Genomic DNA, 27,312 nt, shown 5'->3' with positions numbered 1-27,312 from the left:
TTGTTAGTTTCAATTTTTCAAATTCTCTAAAATGATGGTTTTTTTTTTAGTACATCATTGCATTTAATCATTAATAGTGGGTACCAAACACAGCGCTATTATCAATCAAATGCAACAGAAACTTTGCCGAATACACTCATTTTGAGCCGTTGAAAAGTTATTCGTGATTTACTGTGGAATGAAAAGGGACATTTCTAGATCAACAAATTGAAATAGGCGGAACAACCAAACGTAAACAATGGCTTAAAAAACAAATTTATCGAGAATCAAAACACATCCACACAAACTAACAAGGCAATTCGATAAAGGAAGCATTCTCTTTCAGATGCTGGTATTAGATTCTGTGGATGTGCTTTGATTCTCGAGAAATTTGCGTTTAAAGCCATTGTTTACGTTTGGTTGTTCCGCCTATTTTAATTGTTGGTCTAGATTTATGCATATTTTCTGTATAGTTAAATGTATATTGATTAAAAACACTTTGAACATGAATTAATTTCCGAAAAAAAACAGTTGGCTTTTTACTCAGCTGTCAATACCACCTATCATAGCCCGAGTTTGGTGTCAAAAAGCAGTGTTATTTTTAACAATATCTCAACAATTTGTTTCATTTTATCAAATCTTTCGGTACGTACGGAAAAGTAAATAAATTTAGAAGTCATCTGCAGTGAAAACATTCAATTTTGTGGAAAAAAAATCCACTCGAAAAGTAGAGGCAAAGTGAGGGTTGTGCTTAGTGGGCCCAAAATTAGATCCAAGCCCTATGTAAATCGCTAACTTCACGCAAGAAGTAATAAAAACATATTAGTTAAGGCATAGAGGTAAATCTAAGACCAGAAGGTCCCGAAGAAACGTGCTCAACTTTTTGGCTAAGCTCTGGTACTATCTTCGGTCCCAAGCTATTCGATGCACCCCTCGAAACATAGAAAAATTCACGAACATCTAATTTTATCTGTCAAACTTGCTTAGCGAATCAAAACAAACATTTTGTAGTAGTAGTAGAATTTCGACTAGAATGGGATACGCTTATAAATTTGCTTGGGACCAATAGGCTGGGCAAGTAGTGAGCCAATTTTAAATCGTTAGTTTCCAACCGGTGGTTAAAGTACATAACTCTAGATGGGAGCTTACCATCAATTATACTGTCATTGATCGACAGGTACAGTAGCAGCAGAGTTGATAATAGAAGAGTTACGCAGACTGAAACCAAAATCTGCCTATCGAACTGTCAAACCGTCTACCAATCGAGCATAGTAGACAAACTGACTCTGTTGCGTGAGCAGTATTGTTATTGGAACTAGAGGAAACTTTTACAACCCAGGTGAAGTCATCCGAGGTGTAAACAAAAACAAAGGTTGGTCGAAATCAGTGTTGCAAGCTTCACTCTGCGTTACTCTTCTATTATCAACTCTGTGTAGCAGCATCTCCCTTAGCGGTGTCTCCTTGAGATCGCTAAGTTGACGATGACGGAAGCACAGACAATGGTAGAGGAAACAATAGCTGCAGTTTCAAATACCACCTACTAGATGCTTACGTCAGATGGTAACTTGAGTGTGTAACAATCGATTGAACCGTTTCCGTACATCGAAGGTAGGGAAAGACGCAGTAAGAGCACCACCCTAAGCAATAAATTTAAAAGCTCAAAATGAGCAAGAAATTTTACATTTTGCTGTGCTACATATGATTAATGAACTGATGCAAAATTTGAAATTTTTGCTCCACAGTGTTCAAACGGTTTCAAATCGGGTCCTGATTAGCCTCCGAAAGTTTGAACTCATTTGATAAGAAACTGACTTGGCATAAACGATTTGAAGTTTATATGGAAATGACTATGGGAAAACAAAACTTTTTGTTCATTGTCTTCTAGCCTTTTTAAATATTGTACTGTTAACAAATTCTATTGCTATTCTTATGGAAAATTTTATCAGCTACAACTTTGCAGAAAATCGTTTACAGGCAAACGTCAAATTAAATAGTTATTAATTGTTTAAGAGATTGATAATATTATGGCATGATCAAGCAACTGTTTTGTGGGCAACACTGTATTTTGTAGTGTGACATAGTAGCCATGATTTTTGTCCTCTATTCTACACCAATGTTGCCTGCTGAACAGTTGATTGAGCATAATCATAAGACGTCAGTAACTTGAATCATTTATAATTTTTGTTCCTGACACAGAAAAAAAAAAATTAATATCGATCAATGTTATTCAAGCTGATGTATGAAATAATGATGTAATACCAAAATGCAGATACAATATTACATCAATGGATGTAGTTTTGTTCGCAAAATCGATGTACATCGTACAACGTTATATTACACAACCGATGGATTGACCTGGTTGCAGCAGTTTGGATGTAATATTCAACAACTTTTTTTCTGTGTACATTTGATCGAAAAGTGGTCGTGAACAAACTTGTAGCTTAGAAAATTTTCAACAACCTCAGCTATCATTTTCTAAAGTATAGTGAACTGGTGAATTTTGAGATGGATATGAACCGAAATTATGGCAACCCCATAGTAATTTCCATATAAGCTTCAAATGGTTTGGGCCATGTCAGGTTTTAACTAAATGAGTTGAAATTTTGAAAGGCTAATCAGGCCCCAATTTGGAACCTTTTGAGCCCTGTGGAGAGAAAATTACAAATTTTGCATCAATCTAATGAATAAGTATGTATTCATTTATCTATGAGCAAAAATTCTCAAATTTTCTGATTCATCGGATTATTTCTGCGTTTCATCATTTTTTGGAACGATAAAAAAATACTCGTTCTTTTACAAGTGAGGTATGGAGGACCACCAATGGAGTAATACGGACCATGACGGATTTGTCGACCCATGAATGGTACTATCATAGAGATAACTCTAAGGCTAGTAGGTGCCGAAGAAATGTGCTCAACTTTTTGGCTCAGCTCTGGTACTCTCTTCGGTCCCAAGCTAATCGATGCACCCCTCGAAACAAAGGAAATCATTTATCTGTCAAACTTTCATAGCGAATCAAAACAATCATTGTGTAGTACTAGAATTTCAACTAGAATGGGGTACGTTAATCGATTTGCTTGGGACCAATAGGCTAGTCAAGACTAGTGGTCCCAACCAAATCGATTAACGTACCCCATTCTAGTCGAAATTCTAGTACTATACTATGTTTGTTTTGATTCGCTATGAAAGTTTGACAGATAATATGAGGGGTTCGTGGATTTTCCTATGTTTCACGGGATGCATCGATTAGCTTGAGACCGAAGAGAGTACCAGAGCTGAGCCAAAAAGTTGAGCACGTTTCTTCGGGACCTACTAGTCTTAGAGTTACTTCTATGGTACAACTTTATATACTCTGAAGAAGGCCAAGTTCAAAGACTTAAACGTCGGACACAAAATATCGTAGCGATTTGATTCACCGCAATTCTTAATTAATTTTTTTTTTGTTATAATAAGAGGAACCTAGATTGTGTGTACATTCCAATATTATGACTGTGGGTACTCCTTCAAGGGAAGCATGAATTTAAAAAAAAGGAAGATGAGCGGACATATAAATAATCAGTGTGTAAAAAGTGCTAAATTTACCATGACAGCACTGTTTCACTTCACTCTAACGTGACAGCAAAGATATTCAAAACAAACACAATTCATCTACACTGGGTTGAAGCGCTAATCAGTGCGAATGATGGCCAGTCCACATCATACACTTGCCGTGCGGATCTATTTGCTTTTTGCTGAAGGAAGTGTTACTGCTACCTAAAGCTACAAAAAATTCAAACAGCACATCTCAGTGCTCATTATTATTTTCAAATTGTCTACCTTGTTCGACTCTTAGTCCTCTTCAAATTTTGTTTGGAACCTGCCCGAGGTAATCTTGACTTGGAAAATTTATCTTCATCCTTCGAATTCTTACAGTCATCTGCTTGAAAATCTATTTGAAAAAAAAAAAACAATATAAATTTCTATTCTATTATACCTAAAACTAAGGACCCTACTCGAGATAATCATGCTTGGATACCGATTTGGAAAATTCCTCTTTGATCCATCGGAACCATATAGCAATCTGCTTGGAAGTCGATTTGGAGAAACGTTTTACTGTCGCCATGGCGCCTAAACGCAAAAGAAAAGGGCAATCTCTTGATCCCCCTTCTGGTGAAATTAAATTGCGCAATCCATTTGATATGCTCACGGATGATGAGAATGATCCATCATCCAGGCGAAATTCCAGTAAACTTTCCCGGCATAATGCCAAGAAGGAAAAGGTCTCCCCTATTGTGGTAACCACTTCCGATTTCCATGCTCTTCGCATGGAACATTCGAAATTCGTTAAATTCAAATTTTCACTTCAAATTGGCATCACAAATTGTTCTCCAAAACTGAACGCCTGTTCAAGGTTGTCTTGAAAGGTCTGGCCAGTGGTTAATACCTGGATCAGATCAAAGAGGAATTGACAAAATTACTTGGAGTTGAGCCAGTTCAAGTCATCAAACTGGAAATGAAATCCCGTCCTGGCGATTGGCGCAACGGAATTTCCGACACGTTTCAAATTAGTTATTTCTAAGTGTATAGTAAACTAAACACCCATAAGGCCTTAGAAAAAGCTAGCCGTATGCTCCATGTCCGAGTGAAGTTGGAACACTTCAGGAAGACTGGAGGAAATTTCCAAAACCTCACCCAGTGTCGTAAGTGCCAGGGATGGGGTCACGGAACTAAAAATTGCTACATGCCAGCTAATTGCATGAATAGGGGTGATTTCTCTCACGCAAAGGACGAATGGCTTTGGAAAGAAGATCCTAAGAAATTTAATTGCTCGAATTGGGGTGAAAACCACAAATCCATTTTTTAGGAATGCAAGACTCGCAAAGAGATCCTACAATCTCGTTCAGGCGACAGGGAGGAAACGCTCCATGTTCCCGACCAGGTAAAAATTTATCTGCCATTAACAACGGTCTAGAGTCTGTTTTAGTGCTTAAAGAAGGTGGTAAAATTTTGATCACAAATTTGGAAAAAGCTCAGAAACTTGCCAAGCAATTTGAGAGTTCCCATAATTTCAGTTTGCGTCTTGCTAGTGCTATTGAGAGTCACGTTTCTCGGGATTATCTGAATATTTTCTCTCGAGAAAATATGTTTGATGATTCCTGGGGGACTGATTTGGACGAAGTGAAATGTATAACAAAAACGATTCAAACAATGAAAGCTCCAGATGATGATGGAATTTTCTATATCCTCATCAAAAAACTCCCAGAGAGAACTTTGTCTTTGGTAAAATTATTTAACAGATGTTTCCATTTGGCATACTTTCCTGATAAATGGAAAAATGCAAAAGTTGTTCCAATTTTGAAGCCGGATAAAAATCCAGCTGAAGCTTCTAGCTACCGTCCAATAAGTTTGCTTTCTTCAATAAGTAAACTTTTTGAAAAGATAATTTTAAATAGAATGATGCTTCACATCAATACGAACTCAATTTTTGCAGATGAGCAGTTTGGATTTCGCCATGGGCATTCAACTACTCATCAACTCTTAAGAGTTACCAATTTAATTCGGTCAAACAAATCTGAAGGCCACTCAAATGGAGTTGCTCTTCTAGACATAGAAAAACCATTCGACAGTGTTTGGCATGAAGGTTTGATTTCTAAATTGAAAAAGTTTAATTGTCCACTTTATATCATGAAATTACTTCAAAGTTATTTAACTGACAGAGCTCTGCAGGTAAATTATCAAAATTCCAAATCTAATCGACTACCTGTTAGAGCAGGAGTTCCTCAGGGTAGCATTCTTGGGCCTATATTGTATAACATTTTCACTTTGGACCTCCCTGATTTTCCTCAGGGTTGCCACAAATCTTTGTTCGCTGATGACACAGGCATTTCCGCTAAAGGAAGAAGTCTTCGTGTTATTTGCAGCACACTGCAGAAAAGTTTAGATATTTTCTCTTCTTATTTACAAAAATGGAAGATTTCTCCCAACGCTTCCAAAACTCAACTTATAATATTTCCACACAAGCCTAGAGCTTCGTTTTTGAAACCTAGTAGTAGTCACATAGTCACTATGAACGGAGTTCCAATTTCCTGGTCAAACCAAGTGAAATATCTTGAATTAGAACTTGACCTAAAATTAACTTTTAAATATCACATTGAATGCATCCAAGCCAAATGTAACTATTATGTACAATGTTTGTATCCTCTTATAAAAAGGAAATCTAAACATTGCCTGACGAATAAACTTCTAATGTGCAAACAAGTTTTTAGACTGGCCAAGCTCTATGTTGGGCCAATTTGGTCTAGTTGTTCCACTACCAAGAAAAAAGCACTTCAAAGGATTCAACATAAAGTTCTGAAGATGATTTTGAAGTTGCCTCCCTGGTACAGTTATACCGAGTTATATAGAATTTCGAATGTTGTGACTTTAGTGCTGGAATAAAGACGTAGCAGATTTGGAAAACAATGACTTCTTTCGATGTTTTCTAGAAATTCAAGGCTCTTCAACGCAAATCAACATCACCTTCGGATAGAGGAAGACTTACCCTACCCAACGGTTATGTTGGTTTACGCAGGCTTGCCTTGAATTCCTAGAAATCATCGAGAAAAGCCTTTGTTTACAAAAGCTGTTACGCCTTAATTCCAGCTCTATCTAAAAATGTCCAACAAAATACTAAATGTTGCAGGCAAAAATCGTTGTAATCCTCAATCAGAACGATGAGTTCCATTTAAATTTAGATAATATTTAGATTTAGTTTTTAAATTTAAGATGACCATTGATGTACTGAAATGCTTCTCATTGAGACCAAACTACAGAAGGTGCCTCGCTCATAAATCTGGAAGCCTAGATAGGGAATCTCCTTTTAAGAATAAGATCAATTATCTAGAATTTGGATTCGCCTTGAAACCCTGACCTCGTCCCAAACGTCGATTAGAATTTTTCCTGAATTCCACATAGCTCTCCACACCTGTCCCCTATAGGTATAAAGTATGTATCTCAAATCCACCGAAAAAATCAAGTAGATATGGTTCATTAATTCAACGGACCCACTCCCGGAATATCCTGCAATCTCCTCGAGAACCTATACATCTCCTTAGCCAATCCTCTGAATTTTCACTAGATGACTGCTGGGCATGCTTTCGGGAGAGGGAACTGGATCTATATCTTCGAAGATTTTCATAGCCCTTGGGACAAAGTTCCTCGCTGGTAGGTCTATCGCAAAAGTTTCATCTACCTTCTTCCAAGTGCCCTGAACATCACCTCATCAAAAATTTCGTAACTTTGAAACTCAGCGAAGCAATTACGATTAAAGCATGCAATAATAACGTGATTTGGTTGACTTGTACTTATTCACCAAAATGAATTATCCCATAAATATAGAATTACCATCTGGACCGATTATTCAAAACTAGATGGAATGTAATCAATCAATCGTCAGAACATCGTCTGCAGAATTTCGTTGAGGCTACCAGATTGAGACTCGCACTGATCAATGGGACTCGGAATGACCTAATTTCAAAAGAAAAAAAAAACATAGCACAATAAGAAAAGCAAAGCATCTCCTTACATTGCAGGGTGAAGATGAACGACAGTATCGCTCTCCGCTGATGCATGTTTCTTCGAAGGTTGAGTAGGAAAAGTTTTAATGTGCTGCTTCAATTATCCTCGAATCGATTTTTCCTCTTCCCTTTCTCTATCACGTCACAGACACACGAATAGCAGCAGCAGCCGTAGTAACCTTCCGCAATTCGCTGTAATCACTTCTTCATCTAACACCACTCCATGGCACACCGGATTGGAGCCTAGCCTATCTACAACTGCCGAGGACACATCGTCACCCACTCGCTCATGGCACAAACAATGCTATTATTTTCGCTCAAGCTAAATCAATGCTCGAACATATCACCAGCAGCACCAACGGAACCGTAATGGCAGCAATGGAACTTTCATTTCCTCTCCAATTGCTAATAGGGACGTAAACAAACGGATATATCTCTTCACCGAGCGGGCACTGGGTTCTTCTCCAGAATGTGGCCGACCAGCAATTATGATATTTTCACTTAATTAGTTTCGAACTTCTTTGCGGTTTCCGTGCAATTGCACCACACGATCCGACCGAGATTTTCCCGAGGAAAAAAAAACCACTCCTCTTATGAACAGCTTAATCCTTTTATTACGATTATATGGTTGGTTTTTGCCTCTCCGGGGCTTCCCGTTTCCTATCGCCCCCACCCGATGCTGCTGCTGCTGCGGTGGTGAAAACTGGATTGCGATTTTCCCACTAGTTTTCGCGTTATCATTTTCCACGAACGCTCGAACATTAAACCCTCCCCCTCACTGACTGCCACCCTGCGAGTACCAGTATTAATCTGCCTCGATGGGGTGTGGTGGGTTCACGGTCGTCGCGGTTGCTTCCACTCGAACAGATCAACACGCACCGCGTCAACGACAATCGATTGGGGACCACCCCCGAAACAAACCCGCAATCACTATCAGTAGGAACGCACTATTTACGTCACTCAGACACGGAAAAACACAGCTGAAAATTGTGACAACTTTCTGATCTGAAATCTGAACGCTTCGGGATTCGTGGGGACACGCGCGGCGATGTTGTCCCTTCGATTTTCAGCCTGACCTCGTCCGAGTCGTAGTATTAACTGACAGCCGAGTCGCGGCACGGGCGGCCTGAATCCTGAATTCGTCCTCATCGCATCGCATCAAGCATGTGCATTATCTCTTTAGCCAGCACCGCTCTCCGATCATCGCTCACCGCTTCTCCGCTGACGATGATGATGATGATGGAACAGCATCCCTTGATGACGCCGTCATCGTCACCATCGTAGTAGCATGATTCGGTGATGAGCTTTTCCGATGATGCTGAGAGCTTCTCCGACGGAGAGCAGAGGAGTCTGCGCTGCGATATGCTCTCATGAGAGTCAATTGCAAATTGTCGGGTGGTAAACTGTGATAAAATCTCGCGCTGAGCAGGTTGGAGCAGAATTGGAGTAAGCGATTGTCCTTGCTATCTCCGGTCCTTATTGTGAGCATTGTTCTGTGGATGCCTAAGTGTTATACTGCAGGTTGTTTGAAGGGGGATGGAGTTTCAGGGTTGTGATTGACCTGCAATTTGACACTTGGGGTGAGGGAAGTGGCATGGCTCGGAGGAAAAATGAACGTTATGCTTACGCTGTTCCGGTTGGTGGTTTTGAACAAGGGCAGTAGTGTTCATTTTTGGTAGCGAATTAATGGACCTTTAGAATTGGGGGGAAAATGTAATAGTAGCAATATGTTGGGAACTTCTTTTTTATTTATTTATTTGTATTGATTCTCAAAAGCTTAAGACAATCGTCGAGCTAAAACGTGGTTTACTAATTGCAAAGCTTTCTTAATTTTTAAGACAATATGCAAACAGTGTTTCACAGGTTAAAATACTCAAAGCCACAAATATTTTAACAGTGTCACTGGAAGATTTGACTCTCACATAAATCTTCATCAAAAACTCATTCATTTTTAAGTCAATGACAAAGATTCACCTGGTATCAAAACATTTAATTTCATACAATCTCTTTGACATTTCTAAACTGAGAAAACTGTTCCTACCATTTTCATAAGCTGCGTCGTATGATCGTATGAAAATATGATTTCGACACAGTTTCATCACAATCTTACGTTTTCTTACTGCATCTATTTTTTTTTTTTTTCCTTTGGTTTGTTTTTTCCGTCGATCTTGTTTTCCGTGCTGAGCACCAATGCTACCGACGTGCCAGGAAGGCAGCTCCCACACCAGGACCCTACCTATCGACCCATCAACTCATGAACCGGGGACCAACGGCTTTACTTCCCATCCGAAGGAAGGCGTGATCAGAGATGTTATGCCTCAGAACATCCCGGCGGCACCGACTGGGATTGAACCCAGGCCTACTGGAGTGAGAGGTAATCACGCTTACCACTACACCACCGGCGCCGTTGTACTGCATCTATAGTATTTATAGTTTGATACAATAAAAGGTTTACGAAAACCATGTGAATTTCATAAATAGGGGAATTTACGTATTCTCGTCAATCTAAGCAGCGTCCGAACTTCTTTTAGCGATTTTTCAGCGTCACACACATACATGACAGGTTTGTTTGTTGACATTTATCTGCTGCTTGCTGTTCTACCAATTACAACCGACAGAATTGATCAAAACGGGTTGAACATGTTTTTACAACGCTCCAAACTTCTCAGGTGAGAGTGACTATTGTCGGCAGTCTCTTTTTCTTCGGCACTCTTTCCATTTGAACTGCGTGTTAACCAGCTGTTCTATTATCGGCAACTCGAAATCAACCGTATTTTGTAGTATGTATATTTCATTTAAAGAAAAATATGGTATAACAGGAATTCACAGTCGTAAAAATGTAATCAGATTGAAGCTGAAAAGGTAAGGAATCAGCTTAACACATTCAGCGAAGAGTTTTGATGGGAAAATACAGTGAAATATACGTTTCAATTTCGGTTGCCGAAAACAGTCAATGGGTGCCGAAGCCATAATTTACCCTACATCGTATGATTTACACTGACCCAAATTATGGCAAAAAATCATAAATCGATCGAATGAACGGTATGAGGTCGGTAAGAAATCACAATGAAAAGAATACAATATGGCGAATCCAGTTTCGCGACACTGTACAAGGCTGCGAAAACCTTTAAGATTCAATCACCAGTTTTTCATTGTCACTGCTTTACAAATTAACACATTAACAGCACGCCGAACAAAGCAAACTAATCGTTAAAGCGTCAGATTCCACTGTTTATGTTTTTAAAATTTAATAAAGGCTGACTAAAAGTAAATTGGAACACCCCTCGCGTGCCGCTTGCACGCCTCTAGTGTTGGGAATCAAACATCTTTGATAGTGGTTTGTTTACACTTCTATAGAGAACAACTGGTGCAAGTTTGATCAAAGTAGTCGATCGCGTTCAGAAATAACGTCAAATGGAACTGGAAAGAAGAAAAAAAAAATGTGCACAAACACCTGGAAAATCCGGAGTGGTCCGGTTCCAAGCTGGTTAAAGTGCTGAAGATGCCGAAAACAACAGTTTGTCGAGTGTGTGTGTGTGTGTGTCATCCTCTATCCCTCACCCAGCCGGGGGCGTTGGACAAGTAGAACTGCGAATAATTTGATCAAATCTCATGCTCCGTAATGGTGCCCTTTATGTTTTGAAGACTAGTACTTCAAAAAGGGTAACTTTTGAGGCAAGACAGGGTGTCCTCAACAAGTTAAGGGAACAGGATGCACTAGATGGCCACAACAGGTACAGCAAAACATCACATAGACGCCCTTATTCACACTAACTACTCAGGGGATAGAAGGTCAAGAAGAGCCATCGCCGCCAACTAAAGCTTGAACCGGGTACCTGGGACTCCCACGATATACCCGCGGCAATGGTCAGCAGACGATGCCCTGTGCGTATTTAGTATGTAATATGTTTTATTTGGATACACAAAATGTTTGAAGCCATGCGTCATCTAAACCATAATTTGCATCACCACAAATACACTTGTCAACATTCTTCAACTGGAACGTACTCACCAAATCACTTCACCCGGGAGCGCATTCCCGATGCTTCCACGCATATTTTTTCTCTCCACTCCAACCACACAACAACCAAATATCACTTTTCTTTTACTTTTCTTTTTCAAGACACTCCGTGCACAAAAGCAATTCACATCGCAAAACCCTAACAATAGATCAGCGCCGTTCTCATCACCGCGTAAATAAACAGAAATTAAAATTTTCACTCGCGATGCCACAATTTTTTTGTCCGGGAGAAACAATCAAACCACGCAGCGCCAAATCTTCTGATGCTTGCAATTTTTACCGCAAACAACAGTTTGTCGAGTGCTCAAAACCTACAAGGAATCAGCGGTCCTACGAAAAACTGGAACCAGGGACCGTCAGCTGCGCAACAAGGCGTTGATGTGAGTTAAAGTCAACCCGGGTCTTTCAATCCGAGATGTGGTCAGAAGGTACAACTCCAACTCCAACTTTCAAACGGTGCGGAACATCCTTGCCACGGAAGGATACAAGTCGTACAAAGGCAGTAAACATCCGAACCGGCACATGAAGCAGAATTCCGTGGCCAAAAAGCGTGCAAGGATCTTGTACGACCGTGTTTTGACGAAACACAAGGGATGCACTTTGATCGATGAAGAAACACACGTCAAACTCGATTTTAAGCAGCTTCCCGGTCAAAAGTTTTACATCGCGACTGGACGTGGGGATTTGCCGGGAAGATAGAAGGACTAGCCAACACCGTTAAAGAGAAGGACGCCGTCATTGCACAGTTGCAAGCCGCACTGCAAATGACCGGCATCGGCAACCCCGGGCCCGTACCCATCGCCACGACCCCCGCTCCAGTTGAAGCTCCCATGAATGCGTTCCAGGAAATGCTTAAGGCTCAAGCAGCAAACTTCGAGAAGATGATGAAGGAAGTGGTGACCGTTCTTGCCACCACGCAGCAAAGGGTGCAAGAGCTGGAAACCATTGTCAGAAGTCAGAACAACGAATCTCAGCAACCCGCTGCTCAGACACCAGTCATCGAGGTCAACACCAACCAACCAGCAAAAAGCCGCGACCAACCCCAAACTGTTCCCCCAACGATCCCTCGAACCGACTCTGAGAAAACCCCTCTTACTAGCGAATACGAGGAGGGCGAAGAAGAAGTCACCGCTGTATCTAGCGACATCTCGGCCTCACCGGAATCCGAATCGAACACGACTCTAACTCTTGATACCAGCCCCAACCAAAAACGTAACCAGAAAACCGACACTCTATTCGACAAACCCCTCCACCTCTAAAGTGGCCAAAAGACCCATCAAGCTTGTTGACCCAACTAACCGCACCCCCCCCCCCCCCCAAATTCCCCAGCTTCCAAAGTGTAAAGGGCGATGTTTAGCCGATCAACGCTCACGTCATCTGGAAGAAGGGGCAATCCGGTGGACAAAATGAAAATAACACAGCCTCTAAGTCCCCTCCACACTCTTCGGTTACCAACCACGCAATGGACACGGACTGTTCTCTAATTGTGCCAACAACACCAGCCACCACCAACCAACTAGAAACTGGTTCGCGATTGGCCTCGGATAGGCACCGTCGAACCGGAAGTTACATCCCAACCGAAATCTTCGGACCCCCCTCGGCGTCCGAGCCAACCGAATGAAAACACTTGTACCTTGGGTACTCAGGGCACCGGCAGTGCGGAAGATATACCCCAACGGGAACTGTCGGGTAACCTCTGGGACCCTTGGACGAAGATGCTTAACGCGAAGAACCCAGCACTAGCCCACAGTAGCCGGGGCCCCATCGGTGCGGACGTTTTCCCCACACCGAAACCGGCGACAACCCTCTGGCGCTGTGGTGAACCTGGACGAGGGACGGACAAGGGTGGCCTCGTCCCCCATTCCCCTTCGGACAACGCGGACAACGCCTCCACCTGCCCCTGGTGGGGATCCGTCTCATTCGGTATCGAGTTCTGCCACAGCAAGCTCGACTGGAACACATCAAAATTCCAGTTGCTACGCAATCAGCCATCACTGTTGAACCGAACGTCCCTCAACCAGCGGATCGGAGCGTGGGTACTCTACCCCCGCACTACCGGTTCCTGTGAATCTGATCCTTCAATGGAACATTAGCGGTTTCTTTCTCCACCTGGCTGAGTTGGAACTCCTCTGCAGCGGCGCGTCCCCTTGGGTGCTTGCCCTGCAAGAGGTCAACAACGTGACGGTGGACCAGATGAACAGAACACTAGACGGCCAATATACCTGGTCCATCAAAAAAGGGTCCATCCTCCGGAGATCCGTTGCTATAGGAGTCCGCAAGGAAATCCCTCACCGAATCGTTGATCTGGATACCGACCTCCCAATCGTCGGCATTCAGATCCAGAATCCAATTAGCATCTCCATCGCCTGTGCCTATCTGCCCTGCGGAAGGCTGCCCAGCCTGGACAACCAGGTTCGCAGAATACTTGATCAGCTACCGGAACCCAAGATGTTTATAGGGGACCTGAACGGCCACCACCCGGCCTGGGGTTGCCCACGAGCGGACCCTAGAAGCATCACCCTCTGTGATATTTTCGAGCAGGAAGATCTGGTCATTTTAAATGATGACGGCCCAACGTTTTTCAACGGTCGGCACACCACCGCCATTGACGTGTCCACAGCCAGCCGTTCTCTGGCGGGCAAAGTACTCTGGTCGATTAACCCGGATCTGGGCGGCAGCGACCACTATCCGGTACAGATTTGGTTATCCACCGCATTGCCCCCAGAAAACACCCGAAGACCGCGGTGGCGCTACGGGGAAGCTGATTGGGAGGGTTTTCAGCACACGTACCGAGCCCTCGAGAAGAACCAGGAACCCACGACCATCCCAAGCATCACGGAAATCATCTATAAAGCCGCTAGCACCAGTATACCACAAACTGGCTGTGTCCCCGGGCGGAAGGCACTCCGCTGGTGGAACGACAAAACCAAAAGGGCAGTAAAACCCAGGCGAAAAGCACTCCGGAAGGTCAAATGCACCTTCCCAAACGATCCAGCAAGAAAAGAAGTCCTCGCGAACTATCGCCAGCAGCATAACAAATGCCGACAGGAGATCCGGACGGCGAAACAAAATGGCTGTTCGGACTTTCTGGAGAGTATCAACGCCGAACAATCGTCAGCGGAGCTATGGAGTCGCATCAACGCCCTTAGCGGCAAGCGGCGATCATCTCCGCTTCAGATTCGAACAGACACCGTCACCATCACTGATCCAACCGTCGTAGCAGACAAACTGGGCAAATACTTCGCCAAACTTTCCGGCATCTCGGAGTACAGCGAAAGCTTCCGACAGCGAGTCCACCCCTCTCTCTCCTCTGTGTCTACCTTCGGAATTCCTCCAGACAACGACGACCTACCGATGAACAGCCCACTCTCCTAGGAAGAACTCGTGTTCGCTCTCAGTCGGAGCGAAATCGGCTACCCGCTGCTAAAGCACCTTCCACCCGAAGACAAAACGAAACTTCTCGACCTCTACAACCAACTCTGGACCGCTGAAGAATACCCGGAAAACTGGAGAGAAAGCCTCGTTATACCGTTACCGAAAACCAATGTCGGGACCAAAGACATTACTGGGTTCCGTCCCATTGCACTGACCTGCTGCATGGCGAAAGTCCTGGAACGGATGGTCAACAGGAGGCTGAAGCAATATCTTGAGGCCAAGGGGCTGCTTGACCATCGGCAGCACGCCTTCAGGCAAGGGTATGGCACCTCCACCTACTTCGCCACTCTTGGGGAAGTCCTGAAGGAGGCAAAGGACCAAGGTCATCACGCAGAGATCGTCTCGCTAGACATCTCCAAAGCATTCAACTGAACATGGACACCAGCTGTATTGAAGAAGCTTGCTGATTGGGGTCTGAAAGGACACATCCTTCACTTCGTCCGGAACTTTCTGACCGACCGATCTTTTCGGGTTTCGGTTGGAAACGTGCAATCCGGAAGTTTCAGTGAGGAAACCGGAGTGCCACAGGGTTCGGTGATCGCGGTCACCCTCTTCCTGGTGGTCATGAATTGGGTCTTTGACCAACTACCCAAGAACGTTTACATCTTCGTTTACGTGGATGACGTCCTCATTTTAACAGTGGGTCCCACCCTGCAGAGGACGAAGTTGAGAGCGCAAGCGGCAGTCTCCTCGGTGGTCAGATGGGCTGACTCTGTTGGTTTCCAGCTTTCCGCCGGCAAGAGCGTGCGCTGCCATATATGTACCACCAGGCATCGCAACAACGGGTAGCCCATCATGATTAAAAAACAGGCAATACCGACTAAAAACATCGTGAGGGTCTTGGGAGTTCTCCTCGATCGGAATTTATCCTTTGAGCCGAACTTCCAACAAGTAAAGAAGGACTGTCGCAGTCGGTCTAACCTGATTAAGACCATCTCCCGCCCCACCGATCCAACAATCGCGAAAACCACTTCCGCGTAGCTCGAGCCATCATCGACAGTCGCCTACTGTACGGTGTAGAGATTACATGCCTTGCCGCCGAGAAAGCCGTCCAGATTCTGGAACCGGTGTACAACGGCTACGTTCGAACAGTCTCCGGTCTCCTGCCCTCTACCCCGGCTGACGCTGCATGCGTTGAAGCCGGTAATATACCTTCTCGGCTCGGATCTTGCTCAGCACGGAAAACAAGATCGACGGAAAACAAATCAAAGGAAAAAAAAACGACGTTGTAGCGAATGTTATGAAGATCTTTGACTATATTAGTCAAACTATCTTGCGTCATCACTTGGTCAAACGCTATAAAGATTACCTGTTTCCACTTAGAGACCTCGGACCATAACAACTTGAGCATGAATATGTGGACCCACAGTTTCATCTGCTCTTAGATCGAATTCCATTATTTTCCGCACATTCATTTCATCGAACGAAATTACGCATGCAAAATCCCTGGGTAGCATTTTCTGTCCACAATATCTATAGCCCTTAACACATCTTGCAATATACCATTCTTCAAATCCATTCATCTAGCATAATCTTGAAGCGTAGAAATTTCCAGCAGAGGAATATGCAGCTCTTTTTTCAAATACAGATAACAACATTCGCTTTGAAACCGTATAGCAAAAGCTTTTTATATTTCCTCAGTAGTCCAGTGAGGATCCTGCTTCCGTCTGAGAATAACATCAATTTGATTAGCGGATAGCATTTCTTTTAGGGCCAGTCTTATATGTTCAACAATTTGCGCCTGTTCCACCTCACAAATATTGGCTAGCTAGATCAGTATTCGCTACTTCCAAAGTCGTGATATGTTGTTGCACATGTTGAGTTTCAAGTTTTGTCAGGACAAGTTCATTTGTCAACTTTTCTACGCGACTTTTTTTTTTAAATTTCAAAATTCGATTTTCTTCTGTGAGATCCACAACTAGCTGTTCCAAGTTGTTAAATATGCGTTGAGCAAACTCTAGTTCAGTTTGCCGCGAGTTCACTATATTCATTAGCTCCTCTACCTGTTGCATACAGGGATACAGGTCGTCGTACTTGTTTGAATGCTTGCTCCATAATTTGTAATTCTAAAACCAGTTCCGTTCGTATCTATTGATATTTTGAAGAAGAAAAAATATATCGTTAATAATTACCCGACGTTTTGATCACATACATCCGTAAAAATAGTGGGTTCTACTAGATAATTCTCAGCAATCTTATAATATTTCCACTCATCATAATTTTTTTTTTCATATATTCATCTTAATTTCTTGTCGAAATCCTCAAAAGGCGCAAATTATAGTTCAGTGATTCACAAACATTACGACTCTTTGAACTCAATTCGGCCGAATACAAAATTACACACAAATCTCGATCTATCCTTTCCGTAGAAATTTCTATAGATCGTAGCTCCTTAATCGCCAGAACAGTAAAATTAGCATTTATTAATGAATCACCCGGTAGTGCTGAAAACAATATCAATTAAAACCCGTTCAGCAGTGTTCACTCGGCTGTCGACAAAGGCAGGCCACTCTCGATGTGTGCCACGCGATCGTCTGTTTTCTCGGCAGCAACCATTGTGTGGTCCTTCTCATTGTTCTTCATCAGCAGTTCTTTCAGTCGATGCGTCGTCGACTTTGGAAAGCAACCGTTTCGTGATGAGTGTGTGAGTGTTGACCACGTTTTGCGTCCATTGCTGCAATGGAAGCGCTTTGCCCCACGATGGCGTAACTGCCATACAATGAAACCACTGCGGCTCCAGTTCTGATGGAGGAGGCTTTTTGGATAGCGGAAGATAAAGTGTTTATTGTGTTATACCTTTTGACTATAGTTTTAAGATGTATTGTGAAGTGACCAAGAATCCTCGGCTCTGTAAAGTTAATTCGGTTGAGCCTTATCAAATAAATTATTGGACAAAATAAACCCGTTCATAACACAATTCGGTGAGATTACCATAACAACCCGATGTTGGGGTTGGAGATATTAGACGAGCTGAAATCTTTATCAGCGAATATAAATGAAATTGATTCCAAAATCAAAAATTGTTGGAATACGAGTTGAACGACATTAACAGTATACAGGCGATAGATCACTCAGGCTGGCGCCTTCTTGGTTCCAGAAAGGTATGGAAAGCTGACTGGACAGAATACGATAATCGTAAACTGGGTATATTAAATCAGCAAAAACAAGCTGAAAAAGCATGAAAGCGAAAAAAAACCAGGCACGCAATAATATCAACAACCATGCTCACTTCACTGCCGCTCACCAGAACAGAAGGAATGATTACGGCAACAATAACAATAACAGCAATAATAACTGCAACAATGACGCCTTCTACCACCAGACAGGATTCTTCTAGCGGCAGCAAAAGAGAGATTCTCTAAGCCACCACAGTCAACGTTCGATGCATCAAACAGCCTCCGGCCCATACAGTTTCAGCGAGGAGACATTTTGAATCCATACCCTGACGAATTTCAACCTAATCACGGCAATCAACCCAACTGGACGAATCCTGGATGTGCTTCTACTTCATCTTGTGAGGCATGCTATGCGCAACACTCGTGTTTTCGGCGCCATTGACGCACTTCGTAGAGGAAGCAATCAACCATAGCACTACCGAACCCGAGGAACAATACATTTTAGCCAATTTGACGAATGCCGGACAGCTTGAAGGAATGGTAAATAGTTTTTATACGAATAGCTATAACGATACGTTAGTTCAAAGCCAACCAAATTTTACAACTGAGGTAGTTCTTACAGCCTCCTCTCAACTAGAGTCAAGTGAAATTATAGTAACTATATTGCAAAAACTTCAATCGCATGAGAAGTGCATTGAAAATGAACGAAATCCATAAAAAAAATTATAGGTTGCTCGTTTGCAATAATTTTGGGTACTGAAACTAGCTGGGACGAATGTGTAAGAAGTGAGGAAGTATTCGGAAACAATTACAATGTTTTCAGGGATGACCGTGATTTGCATTCGTCGGAAAAGAAGTCAGGAGGTGGAGTTTTTATAGCTATTTCTACAAAATTTAATGCTGAAATCATCGCAGCTACAAAGTTTAGAGAATTTGAACATGTATGGGTGAAAGCGCATATGGCTGGTGAAACACACATATTTGGCTCGGTGTATTTCCCCCCCAACAATGCCCCTAAAGAAACATATGAAAAGTTTTTTTAATATTGCTGAATAAATTACAGCTAGTCTTCGGCCTGAAGTAAGAATTCATATTTATGGAGACTTCAACCAACTTTCTATTGACTTCATTCCAGACTCTGAAAATGATACTATTTTACTTCTAATCGTTGGGGAAAATGAAACACTTCAGTTTATTTTTGAAAAAAACTGCTTGTTTAGGTCTTAACCAGATAAATCATATGAAAAATCAGCAAAATTGCTATTTAGATCTGTTATCGACGAATATTCAGGAAGATTTCTGTGTAACCGATACTGATTCATCCATTATGGAAAAACGAAGCGTTTCACACAGCAATCGAATTTTCTTTATTTGTGCATGAATATAAAAGACCCTACGATTGTGAGTATGTAGAGGTTTTTAATTATCATTCTGCAAATTACGAAAATATTAAATTTAGATTAAGTAACATAAATTGGCAAACGTATTTTAGGAATGAAGAAAATGTTGAAACTGCTGTTGACGTCTTCTAGAAAATAATATTTGGAATAAAATTTGAAGAAGTTCCATTAAAAAGAAGAAAACGTCAAAGTAACTCAAAACATCCTGTTTGGTATAACCAACAGTCAAATTATAAACTTAAAAAAATCGAAAACAAAAGGCACATAAGGCTTATAAAAAGTAAGGCACCAATGAAAATTTGGCAAACTATTTGCGTATTTGCGATGAATTAAATATAACAATTGATATTGCATTTGAGGAGTACAATTTAAGAACCGAACTCGAAATAAAATCTAGTCCAAAAAAATTCTTCAATTACATTGAAACTAAATTTAAATCAGACAATTTTCCATCAAAAATGCATATTAATGAAACGGTTGGTGACAACGCAGCCGATATCTGAAATTTATTTTCTACTTCCTTCCAAGAAATTTACACCTCTTTTTCAGAAGATGATCGTGATTGTGATTATTTTAAATTCATCCCAGAATGTTTTAGTGATATACAAGTTAATCAGGTTAATGTGCAGGATATTATGGCAACTTTGAACAATTTGGATGCTTCCAAAGGCTCTGGACCAGACGGAATTCCACCAGTATTTGTGAAGAGCCTGGCACTGGAACTTACAGTTCCATTATTCTGACTTTTCAATATGTCACTAGATTCTAGAATGTTCCCAAAAACATGGAAAAGCTCTTTTCTAGTGCCTATTTTCAAAAGAGGCAAACAATCTAACATACAAAATTACCGAGGAATTGCTATTATTTCCAGTATCCCAAAGCTTTTCGAAGCGATCGTCAATGAAAAACTATTCAATCAGATCAAAAACAGAATCACTAACATACAACATGGTTTCTTCAAAGGACGATCAACAAATACAAATTTACTTGAATTTGTCAACTATTCTTTGGTTGCAATGGATAATGGAAACCATATAGAAGCACTCTATACCGATTTTAGCAAAGCATTTGATCGTATTGATATACCCATGCTTCTTTTCAAATTACAAAAAATAGGAATTGAACCTGGACTTCTAAAATGGCTTGAGTCATATTTAACTAATCGCCAACAAATAGTTAGATTCAAAGGTGAAAAATCAAACTCTATTACTGTTACTTCTGGAGTCCCCCGAGGCTCGCATCTAAGCCCTCTTTTATTTATTTTATTTGTAAACGACATCTCCTTTATTCTTAAAAACATAAAAGTTTTAATCTATGCGGATGACATGAAGCTCTTTCTAGAAATAAGAAATAAAGCAGATATACAGACATACCAGATTGAAATAAACTTATTCTATGTTTGGTGTAACAAAAGCCTAACGTTCAAAAATGTAAATCAAAAGCTATTAGTAGAAAAAGAAACAAACCAGAAAATACTATTGCATTAGGAAATCAGGCAGTAGAAAAGTCTGAACGAGTTAGGGATTTAGTAGTTATAATTGATTCAAAACTGGCATTCACTGATCATTATAATACATTTATCAACAAAGCAAATAATATGCTTGGCTTTATCAAACGATTCAGTTACAATTTTCATGACCCGTATGCAATAAAATCACTGTACATTTCATATGTAAGATCAATACTTGAAAATTGCAGCATAGTTTGATCACCGTGAATGAACGCATGAGGAACGATTAGAATCAGTGCAAAAGCAATTCTTACTATTTGCTCTTCGTAAATTAGGTTGGACAAGATTTCCTCTTTCATCTTATGAAGCACGCTGCATGCTCATCAACATTCAAACATTGAAAGCGCGTCGTGATTTTGCAATGGTTTTGTTTGTGAACGATATAGTATCGCATCGAATTGACTCAGTAGAACTGTTATCAAAGCTTAATTTTTACATACCGTCTCGGCAACTGCGAACTCGAAATATATTTACTACAAATCACTATCGCACAAATTATGCCAAATGTGGTCCACTAAATCATAGTGACGCTATTGATTTTAGAATGATAAAAACCAGATTAAAGCAGTACTTTAATTCTATTCGTAATTTTAACACATGACTTGTAACTTTTAAAAAATGGTCTACATCTGATTGACGACAAAATAAATAAATAAATTTCCGACTATCACAACACTCATCTATGCTCATTTTGAAGTAGTTGCTGCTTTGCTTGCCTATGTTAGTGTGTTGGCTTCCGTTTAATTTTGACTGCTTTGTTTGTAACTCACACAGTCGAGCGTGCCGAGACAAACTTGGAATGCGTAGACATTGTTTTCATTTTTTTTTCTGTCGCTTCGCTTTTTCTCATCATCATACTGCAGAAGTCTTCACTGCCCAGGTAACAAATATACTTTAAATAACGGTGAAATGCTCATTTCAAAGTGTAAAACATTCCTGTTTAGTAATTCAGCTTTTAGCTGTTTTAAAAACCTTTTATAGTCTGGCAAGAAAGTCAAAAACTGTCTTGATTTAAAAATAAATTTAAAACAGTTATCAATCCCTCCTTAATACTGTTCTGTAATTCAAGCATAAACGTCATTAGCAATTGTTTATTAATGACTTGATAAAATACTTTATAAACGTGTTCTACTATTATAAAAGCAACCATAAAACCATTAGTTTTTGCATTAGAGCAAAAAGCATTTATTATCCCCAATTACTCTGTTTACAAATTGAGCCTAAAAGATAGTTAATAAATGCCAAATTTATGACAAGGAAATCTCGAATGATAGACGAAGTAGGATGAAAATTCAAGTCGATTTCAGCAAAATTTACTTCTTCAGAAGAACCAGCACACCATCAACGACTGACCATCTGGCGGAGAAGAGCAAACTGAGCAGGCCCCTCGAATTCATAAAACATTGACGAAAGTTTACAAAACATACCAGTCTTCTCCAGATCTTGCGAATAGATGACAATCGAAATAACAACCGACAGCAAACCACTGAAACTGATAGTTAGCGGAGATTAGCTGGTTTCCGATCCATAGCAGCTCTTCAAAAATTTCATTCAAGCGTACATCCCTGCATCGTTGGATGGTGCACTTCTGTTCATCCGGAAGAAGGGAATCTTTTTCGGGAACGATTGCGCTTCCAACTGTTCGAAATGCGAAATGTTGTAAAACAGTATCGCAAACTATCTGAGTAACTGCTCCCAATCTATCGGGAGAAAACCGCCTAGAAGAATCCTGGATCTCACAGCACAACTATCGAAAGATATACAAACTTTGACGTTTAACTTGTTGCAGGCAACTTTGCCTCCATAAATGCTGCCATAAATCTGAACGGGTTAAGATCATGCAAAATGGCTTTAGATAAATACAATTCAGCCTGGAAGTTTTCTTCATTAAAGCCATTTTAAAACCTTATTAATTTATTAAGGAATTCTTGAAAGCAAAACAACTTTTTCACAAATGACCCATGAAACTCAACTTTTATGCCACCATGGCGGTTGCAATTAATTTGCTTGTTTTTTTTACAATCTTCGATTTTCAATCAATATTTCCTAGGATTTAACTGTATTCTGGTAAATTTAACAATGAGAAAACATTTAAATGCGAAAATAATAAAAAAAAATCTCGGCCAAGCTCGATCTGAACAATATATATATATATATTTTTTAAAATGTTAAATAATTAATCAAATCGACGTTTTACGAGGGTGGACTTATTTTTTTCGATGTTTCACGTACATTTCACATAAAATTTAATATGGCACTTAAAACTAGGCCACTTAATGAGAACTTTTGTAATAAATTTGGATATATAACAAGATTTTTATACCATCACTTTCTATTTTAATTATTTTGATAAGATCGGATTCATAAATCCTTTTCTATCTTGATTGATGCTTTCCTAGTGGATTCAGCATGCGGCTAGGGGAAATGGCTCGGAAAGGGTTTTTATTGTTGCTAAATAGCTTTTATTGTAGCTTTCAAATGGTTCTCAATGCGTTCGTCATACAACCTTTTGCAGTAAATCAATCTTGAAGAGCTTCGAGAATACACCCTTCAGAACCTTCTCCAGGGAGGGCCAACTAGACATTTTCTAGTCTTAATGTGGTTTTGGTGGATGAATTAATGACAAAATAGCCTTGACCAGGGTTTTATGAATGTTGTTTTATAGTTGCTTTGTAGTATTTCTTAAAACTTAAAATGTTACTTGGGCATGTTTTCATTGTGCTTTACATCATCGGCAGCGAGTGTTACGTTTTGCCTGTGAGCAGCGACCATTACTGGTGGTTGTTTTTTTTTTCCATGGGTCTACCTCTCACTGCGTGACAAAACGTTCTGTCAGCGATAGTCGGTTCATGCGTTGACAACTGTCGAGTGAGTGTCATGATATTTTGCATCACTGCCTACTATCTGTGTACAATTTTCACTCCATTTATGCGCATCATAGTAACGGAAATGTACACTACTTTTTTTAGCTGTACACACCAATTACGCGAAGGGAGTTGATTTGATATGGGACTGTTGCCGTGAATCCAATTTTTTAGCTGCCAATACCGAAAGATGGAAAAAAAATTACCAAATCTCCAATATTTGTCAAATGCTCATCCGACTTTCTTTGACTCTTCAATACTAACGACATCATCCAGCTCCTTCAAGCCATCAACGGAAACCACCGTAAATGACTCGGTCTCCCTTTTTCTAAACAGACCTTCGCTGAGTAGTGCTTTTCATCTTTGTTCTATCCCCCCCCTTCTTTGGTGACACAGTTGCACAATTTCCTGGCCAGTCACTCATCGCTCGTCGCATCGTTTCCCACAGTACCTTACTACCTACAACAACAGTGCGGTTTGAATTAATGGGAGCAGCGCTGCCATTTATACAGATTTATCTGTATTATACAGATTTTTTAATCTTAATACAGACCCGATACAGAATACAGATTTATCACAGATTTTTAAATTACAATACAGATTTATACAGATTTTTTTGCTTGAGAAAAAAAAATTCAAAATTTATAAAAACAAAATAATTTGCTCGATTTTAACACCGTACCCCCTTCTCTCCGAAATTAATTGTTGTGCTAAAAACCATATTTTTTGCAGTGGGATCTGCTCGAGGCGTTGCTGTTTCTTTTATGCTTCTCTCACTCCCTCCAACGGAAAACGCAGTCACGCCCGTCACGGTAGTTTCGCATTGAAAATGTATTTCGTAAGAAATTGCGGATTTTCTGATATTCTCCATTGGCAAATCAAAGTTGGCGCTCGTGGAGAATAGAAGAACTATAAAAGTGATGATGGTTTCAAAATTTTCCACGGGTAAGTATACGAATGCAATCTTAAAATGCTTTTATTTTGCAAATGGAACATTTTATTTAAATCTGGTTGCTGCTACAGTGGTAGAAAAGCTCAAATCTATGTGTACACCTAAAAATCTGAAAAGAAATTAATTTTTCTATATTATTTGTCTATTGAGTAGTCCTTAAGTTTTCTACTAACATAGCACCAAACAGATTTAAATAAAATGCTCCATTTGCAAAATAAAAGCATTTTAAGATTGCACTCGTATACCTCACGGTGTAAAATTTTGAAACCATCATCACTCTCATAGTTCTTCTATTCTCCACGAGTACCAACTTTGATTTGCTAATACTGCAAAAATGATTTTACCAGCACTGGCGGGGCGACATCTCTCGACTTTTCGGTGTAACTACCACACAAATGATGTAATTCATTGGCAAATCAAAGTTGGCATGCGTGGAGAATAGAAGAACTATGAAGTGATGATGGTTTCAAAATTTTCCACGGGGAAGTATACGAGTGCAATCTTAAAATGCTTTTATTTTGTGAATGGAGCATTTTATTTAAATCTGGTTAGTGCTACGTTAGTAGAAAACTTCAGGACTACTCAATAGACATATAATACAGAAAACTTAATTTCTTTTCAGATTTTTAGGTGTAAACATAGACTTCCGCTTTTCTACCACTGTAGCAGTAACCAGATTTAAATAAAATGCTCCATTTTCAAAATAAAAGCATTTTAAGATTGCACTCGTATACTTCCCCGTGGAAAATTTTGAAACCATCATCACTTTCATAGTTCTTCTATTCTCCACGAGTGGCAACTTTGATTTGCCAATTGTATTCATCTATATTAAAAATATCAAATAGTAATGAACTCGTGCACTTTTTTGCATTTAAAACTGCTTATCAGGAAGATAATGAATAGAAACTAAAATATCCATACATTTTCAAACGGCTTCATATCACTCTTATAAATAAGTACGGACGATATCACAAATGGCGCAATTATATCCCGTATGGTTAGTACGATAGCCCGAATAGGTGGTTAAGCACTTTTTATGGTTATTTTGTATGCACTGTATTTGTAAAACAACAAAACATGATTAATTAAGAAAAAATCGTCAATACAGAAAATACAGATTTTTTAATAGAGTGGATACAGATTTTTTATAAAACCACCTGGCAGCTCTGAATGGGAGGAAAGGTACCCATCATAAATCGTCTCGAAAAATATTTAATTGGATGATAAAGCACTCTTTCTCCAGCATCCATTCCGGTTAGTGTGCTGATGACTGGACTGGATTGCTCGTCGGCGCACTTCTTCTTCTGCTTCTGCTTCTGATTCTGCATCGTCTATAACTAGTTCGTCCTCCGTCAGCCAGTCAGTCAGTGTGATGGTGAGAATGGTCGTCATTCCGTATTCTGCCCGGGTACGGGATCAAGAGGAAATGAAAGTGGGAAGAGGAGGTGCCTCTTCCGGAAATAACCGAATCCGAAGAATGGTGCAGCATCACCCCCTCCAGCACCAGCACGGCACAGAAAGGAGAGTGTGTAGCCAGGACGAAACAATAGCCATCATACCTCTTCATCTTCCGCATAGTTATGAGCGCGGTACAAGTGGAGACATATTTGGGGGGAAATTCGGTGGTGTAACTGGTCGAGTGGTTGGCGGGTGGGTGTTTTCCGAGAAAGTTTCCCATGGCGCACAAGAACTGCAGCAGCAAACGGACGAAAAAGGTGATGATAAATATCCCTCAGCTATTCTCGACATCAATCACTACCGAACGGGAAGCAGTTGAGCAGGGAATTCCATCTATGCTGTCGGTATGGCTGTCACGTTCAGCTCCGTTTACACTGGGGAGATGCGCAACATTTTTGGGACCGCACTGCCATGGGGGTGCGATATATTTCCATTCCGGAAGTGAAGCAAGACGAAGATTGTTTGCCGTTTCTCCCACTCTCTCTCTCTCTATCTCTCTCGAGGCCCGTTTTGCATTCTTTTCGCTAATTAAAAGTGACTTATGACAAGGGTCGGTGTTATTAATTTTCTCCGCTGATAGAAACACTTCCCATTCCTGTCGTCGACCGTCGGTGCTCGCTTCCTGCACTCACTCACCAATCGAGCGGAGCGGGGAATGGTTTCTCATCCTTTTTTTCTTCTATTGCTTGTCTTCCCGGGCTTTGTCAATGGAAAAAAAAATGCGAAAAACCGACTGAGCAGGATGTCGTATTAGACAAGTGACAGTTTTTCCCACCCATCTTTCGGTCAGCAGTGATGTCGGATTGTCGGGTGGTGTTGCCCGCCTTGGGCCTGATAAAACTGCTGCTGGTTGTGTTGATTGAGGGTAGATAAGACGTGTTAATGAGCCCGGGGATTAGGTGATCGGCGACGCGATGGGTTCGTGGTGGCAAAGCGTTGATGCTTAAGGAAACGGGTGATTTTTTGATGGTGCATGCTTGAATGTCCAAAACAAAAACTTAAATTAATACACCTCTGACACGTATTAGGGAAAACGTACTAA

At 40.7% G+C, this 27,312-nt stretch overlaps 1 protein-coding gene across 1 annotated transcript in view; it reads right to left on the bottom strand.

The window, feature by feature from the left end:
* LOC135704818 (uncharacterized) overlaps positions 1 to 8,584 on the bottom strand; it is an 89,783-nt gene extending 81,199 nt beyond the window's left edge. The window contains exon 1 of the mRNA XM_065226336.1: positions 7,523 to 8,584. Coding sequence (XP_065082408.1) covers positions 7,523 to 7,568 — 46 coding nt within the window. The 5' untranslated portion in view covers positions 7,569 to 8,584. The remainder of the gene's footprint in view (positions 1 to 7,522) is intronic.
* Positions 8,585 to 27,312: the final 18,728 nt, after the last annotated feature.

The sequence above is a fragment of the Ochlerotatus camptorhynchus genome, unplaced genomic scaffold (genome assembly GCF_037179485.1).
Source record: "Ochlerotatus camptorhynchus isolate MF236.1 unplaced genomic scaffold, CSIRO-AGI_Acam_v1.1 ptg000248l, whole genome shotgun sequence".
In the NCBI taxonomy this organism is placed as follows: Eukaryota; Metazoa; Arthropoda; class Insecta; order Diptera; family Culicidae; genus Ochlerotatus; species Ochlerotatus camptorhynchus.
The sequence above is the reverse complement of the archived record's forward strand: the minus strand, read 5'-3'. Positions and strand labels throughout refer to the sequence as shown.